The 12,834-nt window shown below is 44.0% G+C and overlaps 1 protein-coding gene across 9 annotated transcripts in view; it reads left to right on the top strand.

Moving 5' to 3' along the window:
* gramd1c (GRAM domain containing 1c) overlaps positions 1-12,834 on the top strand; it is a 66,130-nt gene that overhangs the window by 29,374 nt on the left and 23,922 nt on the right. For all 9 annotated transcript variants that reach the window (XM_078221492.1, XM_078221493.1, XM_078221498.1 and 6 more), the window contains 3 exons: positions 1,729-1,900; positions 2,678-2,821; positions 11,150-11,268. In XM_078221492.1, coding sequence (XP_078077618.1) covers positions 1,729-1,900; positions 2,678-2,821; positions 11,150-11,268 — 435 coding nt within the window. The remainder of the gene's footprint in view (positions 1-1,728; positions 1,901-2,677; positions 2,822-11,149; positions 11,269-12,834) is intronic.

The raw sequence follows: 12,834 nt of genomic DNA, 5'->3' as shown, positions 1-12,834 counted from the left end.
GCTGTGCTAAATTCTCCTTCTCTGTACCCAAACACAACATCGTGGGCCGAAGGGCCTGTTCTGTGCTGTACTGTTCTGTGTTCTGTGTTCAAACAGGCACGAGTGTGACGACTAGGGGATTTTCACAGTATCTTCTTTGCAGTGTTAATGTAAGCCTACTTGTGACACTAATAAATAAACTTTAAAAACTACTCATCATCTCTCCTATATGTCTAGAAACCCCTCTTCACTGCCTGCCCCTAATCATAAGCCTTGGATATACTATATGCTTTATCAAGATCTTTTTCAACCTGTCTACAGTGAGTTATATGCATATACACATAGTTTCCTCTATCTCTCCTCCAACACCACAATCTTCTGAGACATGTGTTCCTCGAATTCTGGCTTCTTGAGAATGGCCAATTTTTAATTGCTCCATCATTGGCAGTGTTGCCTTCAAATGCTAAGGCCCAAACCTCTAGAATTCCCTGCCTAAATCTCTCCACTTCACCACTTCTCTCTCCTTTTGACTCACCTCATAAAGGAGCAGTGCTCCAAAAGCTCATGATTCCAAATAAACCTGTTGGACTTTAAGCTGGTGTTGAGACTTTTTACACTCCTTTTAAGACCGCCTTTAAAACCTACCTCTGACCAAACTTTTGGTCATCTGCCAGAATATCTCCTTATGGCTTGGTGTCAAATTTTGGTTCATGTAAAATGTCTTGGGACTTTTTTTTACATTAGAAGTGCTATAAGTTGCTGTTGTCATAATTCCAAAGGGAGTATCAAAACCGCTGGAGGAATTTGACTTGCCTGCTGTACATATTAACAGGGATAGATTTGTGATCAGCTCTTACCGAACGGCCCACAGATCATTAAAGGGAGTGAATGTGGGCCAGCAATGTGGTATTTATGGTGAGCCAGAAGGAGCATTTCTGTTCTCCCTGAATCCACAAAAATGTAAATTTGCAAAAATGTTTTGTGGCCATTCTCTGAGTGGCATCCTTTCAGGACTGATGCTCTGACTGCTCTAGATTTGTTACAAATGGTCAGAGCTTGGACTGTTGAAGCATCTGTACCTGAATACGGCCATGAGTCAGGGTTTGAGCTACGTTGAGGCTGCCCATGTTTCTCCACACCATCCCAAATCCCAAGCCAATCATTTTCCAGGCACAAATAGACATCCTTGAATTTAATTTCTCCCCCACTGTTCCTGAAGAAATGATGTCTCCATTATAGATATGTGGGTTGGCCGGATATGAGGGTGGATTATCTATCAGGGTTAATGTCTGGAGATTCTGGGCTCTTTACAATTATCAATTGATACTTGTCTGTTTCACAGGCTAGAAATGGATAGTTGATGGTTGGTAGTTATACCTATATTCTTTCTACACTCTGCTATATCCATTGTTCGATAATATTTCATTTTCCAGCCTGTCATTGCTTTCTTTCACATAAGAGGAAGTCCATGGATTGCCTTGTCTTGAGACCCCAGTCATGTTGAACGCTTTTCTCCAGTTTTCAAAATTTTTATTTGTTACGATCATTTTTGTCATTTTCACCAATGACAGCAACAGGCTGTCTGTAGTCTATTCCAATCAGGAAGGTAAAGATCCAGTCTTCTGAAAAAAATATTTGGACAACGAGGTTTGAGTGGATGATTATCAAACTTAATTGTTCGCTCAAGGAGATTTCATTGGCAGGCAATGAGAGCGTAGTGATGCTGAAAGGTATTAAATCTCTGTTCAGTCCCCCAGAGAAGAAGTCAGGGCTGAGAATCTGGAACAAAGTCAGCCCCTTGCTACATCTGAAAGGAAAGGCAACAGAATTGCTACCAAATCACCATCTTCTTGTTTAGACCATAATGACAATGAAGATCTTCCCGCAGAGAGGACAGATGCATCCAGTATTGTAAATGAAGGTATGAAAAACGTGTTGGGGATTGATTTAAAACAAATGGAAAAAGACAAATTGGTGATTCTTAAATTTTATATTGGTTTTCAAATCAGGTTCCGCTGTATTTCCTTCATTCACCATCTTGCACAGATGGCTACTAGTTGTGTATGTGAACATTGACAGTATCAAGGTATTCAACAGTAGAGGACCAGTCACATTTCAGTGCTATCCAACCATTTGATTTCCACACAGTTATGTTACCATGAGTTGCTAGATGGTTTGGGGTGGGCTAAGAAAAGAATACTCAGGATAGTTAGAAAGATTGAGAGAGAATCTTCCCTTCTGTTAAACCTTTAAAGTACCAGATCCAATATTCAGCAGGAAAAGCCTGTGTTTTGAACCAGTGCTGTTTGGAATTCGAATAAGACATTTACCCATAGAACCTGAGTACAGTTAAAATGAGGGCACTTTGGCCAGAATCTCACCTCTACTCAAAATAAAGTAGTGTTTGGCCGCAATACTCTTGTTTGAAAGTGGAGCTGGGAGGTCCAAGTCAACAGCCCTCAGAGAAAATATTTGGGTGCAATGGGTAACAGTGCCACCAATTGCAGCACTTGGAGGTAAATAAAACTTGGATTTGCTATTATGCTGCAAGTGTCACAAGAATTGTGTGATATACTAAAAAAAAGTGTGTGCTAAATGGAAGACTTGTAGTTAAATTAAGGTATAATACACTATTTATACAGTGGATTTATTAATTTGTTAGATAATTCTTACATGATTTTAATTTGATTGTTTGCAGCTGAAGAGCAGACATCTTGCAGTGACCTTCAGGGTAAACTCTACATTAACAGAGTATTCAACATGAATGCAGAAAATATGTTTGAACTTCTATTTACTGACTCTCAGTTCATACAGAAATTTACTAATGCAAGAAAAATTACAGGTAACTAAATATGGTAATGCTCTTCATTAAGCAGGAATCAAAGTACAGTAATTCTCTTGAGCCTATTCTCCTACATCGTTATAACGGTCTGCGGCTACACTACCTACATTTATACTGATCCAGCATTTTTTAACCAGAGCCACACAACCATTTCCTTATCCTACACGGGCATCATTCCTTTCCTCCCCATATAGAAGTCATAGAGGTTTACAGCATGGAAACAGGCCCTTTGGCCCAACTTGTCATGCCGCCCCTTTTTTTTTAAAACCCCAAAGCTAATCCCAATTGCCCATATCCCTCTATACCCATCGTACCCATGTAACTGTCTAAATGCTTTTTAAAAGACAAAATTGTACCCGCCTCTACTACTACCTCTGGCAGCTTGTTCCAGACACTCACCACCCTGTGTGTGAAGAAATTGCCCCTCTTTCCCCCTTTTGTGTATTTCCCCTCTCACTGAAACCTATGCCCTCTAGTTTTAGACTCCCCTACCTTTGGGAAAAGATATTGACTATCTAGCTGATCTGTGCCCCTCATTATTTTATAGACCTCTATAAGATCACCCCTCAGCCTTCTGCGCTCCAGAGAAAAAAGTCCCAGTCTATCCAGCCTCTCCTCATAACTCAAACCATCAAGTCCCAGTAGCATCCTAGTAAATTTTTTCTGCACTCTTTCTAGTTTAATAATAATCTTTCTTTAATAGGGTGACCAAAATTGCACACAGTATTCCAAGTGTGGCCTTACCAATGTCTTGTACAACTTCAACAAGACGTCTCTACTTCTGTATTCAATGTTCTGACCGATGAAACCAAGCATGCCGAATGCCGCCTTCACCACTCTGTCCACCTGTGTCTCCACTTTCAAGGATCTATGAACATGTGCCCCTAGATCTCTCTGTTCTGTAACTCTCCCCAACACCCTACCATTAACTGAGTAAGTCCTGCCCTGGTTCAATCTACCAAAATGCATCACCTCTCATTTGTCTAAATTAAACTTCATCTGCCATTCGTCAGCCCACTGCCCAATTGATCAAGAACCCGTTGCAATCGGAGATAACTTTCTTCACTGTCCACTATGTCACTAATCTTGGTGTCATCTGCAAACTTACTAACCATGCCTCCTATATTCTCATCTAAATCATTAATATAAATGACAAATAACAGTGGACCCAGCACTGATCCCTGAGGCACACCGCTGGTCGCAGGCCTCCAGTTTGAAAAACAACCCTCTACAACCACCCTCTGGCTTCTGTCAAGAAGCCAATTTTGTATCCATTTAGATATCTCACCCTGGATCACGTGAGATTTAACCTTGTACATCAACCTACCATGCGGTGCCTTGTCAAAGACTTTGCTAAAGTCCATGTAGACAACATCAACCGCACTGCCCTCATCTATCTTCTTGGTTACCCCTTCAAAAAACTCAATCAAATTTGTGAAACATGATTTTCCACTCACAAAGCCATGCTGACTAATCAGTCCTTGCATCTCTAAATGCCTGCAGATCCTGTCTCTCAAAATACCTTCCAACAACTCACCCACCACAGATGTGAGGCTCACTAGCCTGTAGATCCCAGGCTTTTCACTGCAGCCCTTTCTAAACAAAGGCACAACATTTCCCACTCTCCAATCTTCAGGCTTCTTACCCGTGACTATCGATGATTCAAATATTTTGGCTAGGGGACCCGCAATTTCCTCCCTCACCTCCCACAGTGTCCTGGGATACACTTCATCAGATCCCAGGGATTTATCTACCTTGATGTGCTTTAAGACTTCCAGTACCTCCTTCTCTGTAGTATGTACACTCCTCAAGACATCACTATTTATTTCCCCAAGTTCCCTAACATCCGTGCTTTTCTCAATAGTAAATACTGATGAGAAATATTCATTTAGGATCTCGCTCATCTCTTGTGGATCCACACATAGATGACCTTGTTGATCCTTAAGAGGCCTTACTCTCTCCCCTGTCACTCTTTTGCCCTTTATGTATTTGTAGAAGTTTTTTGGATTCTCCTTTACCTTATCTGCCAAAACAATCTCGTGTCCCCTTTTTGCCCTCCTGATTTCTCTTTTAACTCTACTCCTACACCCCCGATACTCTTCAAGGGATTCACTTGATGCCAGCTGCCTATGCACGTCATGTGCCTCTTTCTTCTTCTTGACCAGAGCCTCAATATCTCGAGTCATCCAAGGTTCCCTACTTCTGCCAGCCTTGCCCTTCACTCTAAGAGGAATGTGTTTACCCTGAACCCTGGTTAACACACTTTTGAAAGCTTGCTACTTACCAGACGTCCCTTTGCCTTCCCACAGACTCCCCCAATTAACTTTTGAAAGTTCCTGCCTGATACCATCAAATACATGGTGAGGAAGGAATGATCATATACATCTGGGGTGGCACAGTGGTTAACACTGCTGCCTCACAGCACCAGAGACCTGGGTTCAATTCCAGGCTTGGGTCACTGTCTGTGTGGAGTTTGCACGTTCTCCCCGTGTCTGCGTGGGTTTCTCCGGGTGCGCCGGTTTCCTCCCACAGTCCAAAAGACATGCTGGTTAGGTGGATTGGCCATGCTAAATTCTCCCTCTGCGTACCCGAACAGGCGCCGGAGTGTGGTGACAAGGGGATTTTCACAATAACTTCTTTGCAGTGTTAATGTAAGCCTTATTTGTGACTAATAAATAAACTTTACTTTCACAAAGATAATCGTCCCCTTTCCACAAATCTGAAATAGATTTATAAGGAAATCAGGCTAATATTAGGTACTTAACACCATAAAAAACAGACAATCTGGTCATTATTTCATTGCTGTTTGTAAGTGCTTGCTGTGTGTAAAATTGGCTGCTTCATTTTTTTAAATTTACAATGGTGACTGCACTTCAGAAGTATTTCACAAGCTGTGAAGTGCTTTGAGATGTTCTATATAAGTCAGTTAGTTGGGAGGTTAGTCCTCTTGTTGCTGTGGAAAAAGGCAGAGCTGTGACTGGTGACAGGATTTTTGGGGTAAGAATTAGTTTTAAGTACTTTTCCGCGGGTGTTATTTATTTATTTAATTTAGTTTTAAATTTTGGCGCGCAACCGGCAGTGGCCGCGGGGTTTACTGGGAAGGGTCTCTTGAGTTTTTTTTTTAGTGCACAGGAGGTTTAAAAGGCAGGTCCCACTATCTAGCGGGCAGCGTTGGGAGCGGGCAGCGGAGTGAGACGGAGCTGAGTGAGAACTGAGGGGCTTTGGCTCATCGGGCTTAGGCAGAAAGGGCGAGCAGGGGTGAGTTTCTTATTTTTAAAAAATTTTATTTATAAGTTACTTTTCTCCGGGTACCTTGGTAGAAATAATTTGGAACAGAGAGGAATAATCTTCATTCACTTTTTTCCCTGTGTTTAAAAGGGCAATTATGACTGTCAGGCCAGTATGTTGTTCCCAATGTAGGATGTGGGAGGTCCTGGAGGCTCCTAGCCTCCCGGACGACCATATCTGTGCTGGGTGTGTTGAGCTGCGGTTCCTAAGGGACCATGTTAGGGAACTGGAATTGCAGCTCGAGGACCTTCGCCGGGTTAGGGATAGTGAGGAGGTCATTGACAGGAGCTATCGGCAGGTGGTCACACCGGGACCACGGGAGGAGGGTAACTGGGTAACAGTGAGGAAGGAGAAAGCTCGGGTGATGGTGAGCACCCCGGTGGATGTGCCCCTTAATAATAAGTACTCCTGTCTGAGTACTACTGGGGTGGACAGCCCACCTGGGGGAAGCAGCGGTGGCAGTGTCTCTGGAGCTGAGCCTGGCCCAGTAGTGCAAAGGGGTAAGGAAAGGAGGGTAGTGCTAATTGGGGACTCTACGGTGAGAGGGTCAGATAGGCGTTTTTGCGGACACAGACGGGACTCTCGGATGGTGGTTTGCCTCCCTGGTGCAGGGGTCCGGGATGTCTCTGGTCGAGTCCCAGAAATCCTGAAGGGGGAGGGAGAGGAGCCCAAGGTCGTGATGCATATAGGTACTGCTGACATCGGTAGGAAGAGGGAAGGGGTCATGAAAAGAGAATATAGGGAGTTGGGTAGACAGCTGAGAAAGAGGAATGCAAAGGTAGTAATCTCGGGATTGCTGCCTGTGCCGCGGGAGAGTGAGAACAGGAATCGGTGGAGAATTAATGCGTGGCTGAGGGACTGGAGCAAGGGACAAGGATTTGGGTACTTGGATCATTGGGACCTCTTTAGGGGCAGGTGTGACCTGTTTAAAAAAGACGGGTGGCACTTGAATCCCAGGGGGACCAATATCCTGGCGGGAAGGTTGGCTAAGGCTACTGGTGAGACTTTAAACTAGAAAGGTTGGGGGGAGGGAATCGAAATGAGGGGACTGAGAGCGAGGAGGTTAGCTCGCAAATAGATAAGGAATGTAGACAGGGTAAGAGGGAGGTTAGACGAGTGAGGGAGAAGGGAAGTGCTCAGGCTGAAGGTCTGAGATGTGTCTATTTTAATGCCAGGAGTGTAGTGAATAAAGTGGATGAGCTTGGAGCGTGGATTGCTGCTTCGAATTGTGATGTGGTGGCCATTACGGAGACTTGGATGTCTCAGGGACAGGACTGGGTGCTTCAGGTGCCAGGTTTTAGATGTTTCAGGAAGGACAGGGAGGGAGGCAAGAGAGGGGGGGGAGTGGCACTGTTGATCAGGGATAGTGTCACGGCTGTAGAGAAGGTGGACGCCGTGGAGGGACTGACTACGGAATCTCTGTGGGTGGAGGTTAGGAATAGGAAGGGGTCGATAACTTTGCTGGGTGTTTTCTATAGGCCGCCCAATAGTAACAGAGATGTTGAGGAGCAGATGGGGAAACAGATCCTGGAGAGATGTAGGAATAACAGAGTTGTCGTGATGGGAGATTTTAATTTCCCAAACATAGATTGGAATATCCCTAGGGCTAGGGGTTTGGATGGAGAGGAGTTTGTTAGGTGTGTCCAGGAGAGTTTCCTGACACAGTATGTGGATAAGCCTACTAGAGGAGAGGCTGTTCTTGATCTGGTGCTGGCTAATGAACCTGGACAGGTGGAGGATCTCTCGGTGGGTGAACATCTTGGGGATAGCGATCATAATTCTATCTCCTTCACGATAGCATTGGAAAGAGATAGGGTCAGGCAGGCTAGGAAAGTGTTTCTCTGGAGTAAAGGGAAATACAGTGTCATCAGGGAGGAAATTAGACGGGTAAATTGGAAGGAGGCATTCTTGGGGAAAAGTACCGAAGGAAAGTGGAGGATTTTCAAGGAATGTTTGTCTGGAGCTCTGCATGACAACGTTCCGATGAGACAGGGGGGTGTTGGTAGGGTACGGGAACCGTGGTGCACGAAGGTTGTGATGAACCTGGTAAATAAGAAAAGAGAGGCGTACAGAAGGTTCAGAGAGCTAGGAGGTGTTAAGGATTTAGAGGAGTATACGCGATGTAGGAAGGAGCTTAAGAAGGAAATTAGGAGAGCGAGAAGGGGTCATGAGAAGACCTTGGCGGGTAAGATTAAGGAGAATCCCAAGGCTTTCTACAAATATGTCAAGAGTAAAAGGATGAGATGTGAAGGCATAGGACCCTTAAAAGGTGAAGGGGGAAAAGTTTGTGCGGAACCGTTAGAAATGGCGGAGGTGCTTAATGAATACTTTACCTCGGTATTCACGGTGGAAAGGGATCTGGGTGGTTGTACTGCTGGATTGCGGAGGACAGAAAGGATCGAGCATGTGGACATAAAGAAAGAGGATGTGTTGGAACTATTGAATGGCATCAAGGTTGGTAAGTCGCCGGGACCGGATGGGATGTACCCCAGGTTACTGTGGGAGGCGAGGGAGGAGATTGCGGAGCCTTTGGCGATGATCTTTGCATCGTCGATGGAGACGGGAGAGGTTCCGGAGGATTGGAGGATTGCGGATGTGGTCCCTATATTCAAGAAAGGGAACAGGGACAGCCCGGGAAATTACCGACCGGTGAGTCTAACCTCAGTGGTTGGTAAGTTGATGGAGAGGATCCTGAGAGACAGGATTTATGATCATCTAGAGAAGTTTAGTATGATCAAAAGTAGTCAGCACGGCTTTGTCAGGGGCAGGTCGTGCCTTACGAGCCTGGTTGAGTTCTTTGAAAATGTGACCAAGCACATTGACGAAGGAAGAGCGGTGGATGTGGTCTATATGGACTTCAGCAAAGCGTTCGATAAGGTCCCCCATGCAAGACTTCTTGAGAAAGTGAGAGGGCATGGGATCCAAGGGGCTGTTGCCTTGTGGATCCAGAACTGGCTTGCCTGCAGAAGGCAGAGAGTGGCTGTGGAGGGGTCTTTCTCTGCATGGAGGTCAGTGACCAGTGGAGTGCCCCAGGGATCTGTTCTGGGACCCTTGCTGTTTGTCATTTTCATAAATGACCTGGATGAGGAAGTGGAGGGATGGGTTGGTAAGTTTGCTGACGACACCAAGGTAGGTGGTGTTGTGGATAGTTTGGAGGGATGTCAGAAGTTGCAGCGAGACATAGATAGAATGCAAAACTGGGCGGAGAAGTGGCAGATGGACTTCAACCCGGATAAGTGTGTAGTGATCCATTTTGGCAGATCCAATGGGATGGAGCAGCAGTATAAAATGAAGGGTACCATTCTTAGCAGTGTAGAGGATCAGAAGGACCTTGGGGTCCGGGTCCATAGGACTCTTAAATCGGCCTCGCAGGTGGAGGATGCGGTCAAGAAGGCGTATGGCGTACTAGCCTTCATTAATCGAGGGATTGAGTTTAGGAGTCGGGAGATAATGCTGCAGCTTTATAGGACCCTGGTTAGACCCCACTTGGAGTACTGCGCGCAGTTCTGGTCACCTCATTACAGGAAAGATGTTGAAGCCATTGAAAGGGTGCAGAGGAGATTTACAAGGATGTTGCCTGGATTGGGGGGCATGCCTTATGAGGATAGGTTGAGGGAGCTTGGTCTCTTCTCCCTGGAGAGACGAAGGATGAGAGGTGACCTGATAGAGGTTTACAAGATGTTGAGGGGTCTGGATAGGGTGGACTCTCAGAGGCTATTTCCAAGGGCTGAAATGGTTGCTACGAGAGGACACAGGTTTAAGGTGCTGGGGGGTAGGTACAGGGGGGATGTCAGGGGTAAGTTTTTCACTCAGAGGGTGGTGGGTGAGTGGAATCGGCTGACGTCGGTGGTGGTGGAGGCAAACTCGTTGGGGTCTTTTAAGAGACTTCTGGATGAGTACATGGGATTTAATGGGATTGAGGGCTATAGATAGGCCTAGAGGTGGGGATGTGATCGGCGCAACTTGTGGGCCGAAGGGCCTGTTTGTGCTGTGACTTTCTATGTTCTATGTTCTATGTTCAGTGGTTGTGAAAAATGCTTCTTTATATACATAGATATATTGCAGCTTTACCAAAGTTGCCACTGCACACTGATAATGGTTTTAATTGTGAACTGCTTCAGTATCCCAAGAAACACCCATAGCTGGTCAAAAACATGCTGACCAGCCTAGAATAGTTTCATTATAGAAAAATATTACCATCGCAAGACTGAAAAAAAACTTGTGTTCTTCAGTACTGGAAGGTTCCAAAAATATACATTCGTTTTTAGAACCTTGCAGTGCAGAAGGAGGCTATTCAGCCCATCATGCCTCTGGTAGCTCTTTCAGACAGCACATTCAGATTGAGGCTTGCTGAATTAAAAGTAATTCTCTTCTTCTCCCCTCTCATTCATTTGCCAATTACCTAAATCTTTGTCCTCTTGAATATCTCCTTAACCTTCTTTGCTTTCAGAAGGGCAACTCGGGTTCTCCAGTCTCTCTGCAAGTCCCTCATTCTTTGGTATCATTCTAGTGAAACTCCTCTATACCTTCTGTCGAGCCTTGACATCCTTTCTGAAGGATTGAACACAACACTCCAGGCCTGCCCAGTGATATATGACAGCTTGGCATAACTTTCTTGTTTCTAACCCTATATTCTCAAGCCAAGGACCTCTTGTTTTTTTCACTACCTCATTAAGTTGGCCTGTTGCTGTCAAAGGTTTTCATATATAAAATCTCAAGTTTCTCAATTCCTGAACTTTTAATATTTAGGATATGTCAGTCATTTACCTCACTCCTGTTTGTGTAAACTGATTGCCGCTTGTGGCTGCAGAACAACAACATCATTCAAAACTGTAAAGCACTTTGGAACGTCCTGACTTTGTGTCAATCAAATAAATGCAAATTCCTTGCATATATTTCCCACAAGTTTCCAATTTCAAGGGTTCAGCATTCAAATTTATCTGTATGATTTTCAGTATTTCTAAAATGTGTAGATTTTTAAAAACTAAAATGGTAGCACATTGACTTCAAATATGTGAAGAAAAACATTGTTTTCTCTAGACCTTGTCAGTAGTCCATGGGAGAAAGCAGCGAGTGGTAACCAGATGAGGACATTGAAGTACATAATAACCATCACAAATCCTCTGATTGGCAAGTTTTCAACAGCAACTGAAAAACAGGTACTCGGAGGCTAAATATACTGTACAGGTACTCGGATATATATCCTGGTTTTGCATCAACTTTGTGTCTGTTACATTGAGTGTGACAGTTGTAAAACAAAAGATTTACGTGTATTTGATTATCTCTCTGAGCATTCATTTTTTAAAAATTGTTGAATCTACCATTTATGCAGTGGTTCTCTACTTGTTAGAATCAGCATTCAGCAAATTGTTGCCAATAAAATATTTGGCAAAGGGAAAAAGGAAACTAATCACATTTCTAAAAATACTTTCACCTTATGAATGTTTTTTGCCAACCTGACGGGGGAATTGATGTGTTAGGTTGCCTGACTGTTCAGTGGAAAGTAAATTTGGGCAGAGAGGAAAACCGTGGCCAATTCCGTGCCATCGGTTTCCCTCCACATGGGCTGACTTCAACTCATTTTGAAATAAAAACAGAAACCGCTGGACAAAGTCAGCCGGTCTGGTAGCATCTGGTGGAGAGAGAAACACAGTCAACGTTTCGAGTCAGTATGACTCTCCATCAGAACTGAAGAGGGGTAGAAATGTGATGAATGATATAGTTGGAGATTGGGACAGAATAGAAGGACAGGGATAGGTCGGAGTAAAGGAGAGATTGGTGAAGGTGTCATGAACACAAGACAAAAGGGGGTGTTAATGGTGTCTTTAAGTACTGAAGAGTGCTAATAGTGGCAAAGGGTAAGATAGCAGAATGTGTGAATAGGAGAACAAAGGTCAGTGCTCAGTGGGAGCAAACCAAAACAAAAAGAGACAGGTAGCCATGTTAGGGAGGGATGGAGTTGCGTTGGAACAAGCCAAGGGAACTGAAAAACAAAAGAGGGGAAAGGTCACAGTCTAAAGTTGTTGAACTCAGTATTGAGGCCAGAAGGCTGTAATGTATCTAATCCAAAGATGAGATGTTGCTTTTCCAGTTTGCATTGTGCATCACTTAAGCATCCTGCTGATTTAAATCTGCGTCTGTTAGATTATAATGTGTCAGTGGATTTGGGGTTTGAATCCTACTCCAGAGACTCGAGCACGTAACCAAGGCTGACACTGCGAATGCAGTCGAGAGGAATGCTGCACTATCAGAAGTGCCACCTTTTGTATAAGATGTTAAACCAAGGCCCTGTCTGCCCTCTCGGGTGGAGGTATAAAATATAATCTTTGAAGAAGAGCAAGGTCGTTTTTTTCAGTGTCCTGATCAATATTTATCCCTCAACCAAAATCTTTAAAACAGATTATTTGGTCATTATCTTGCCACTTGTTGGAGCTTTCGCTAATATTGGCTACCACATTCCCTAGCTTTATAATAGTGATGATATTTCAAAAGTTCTCTTTTAGCTGTAAACCTCTTGAGGTCCTGAGGTAATGAAAGGGACTCTATCAATGCAGTTCTTTTCTTTTAAATCCATAACAATATCCATCAAATTGCCTGTGTCCTCTTGGAAATGTATCAAACACGTCTTTCCTTCGGAGAACTTTCGCTTTGGTTTTATCTCTGACCTGGAGTTGATTGGCTTTGTTTACTTGGTCATTAAACAATAACTAAGGCAAATTTCTGTA

This window comes from Mustelus asterias, chromosome 10 (assembly GCF_964213995.1).
Source record: "Mustelus asterias chromosome 10, sMusAst1.hap1.1, whole genome shotgun sequence".
Classification (NCBI taxonomy): Eukaryota; Metazoa; Chordata; class Chondrichthyes; order Carcharhiniformes; family Triakidae; genus Mustelus; species Mustelus asterias.
This window is presented reverse-complemented; position numbering and strand designations above follow the sequence as displayed.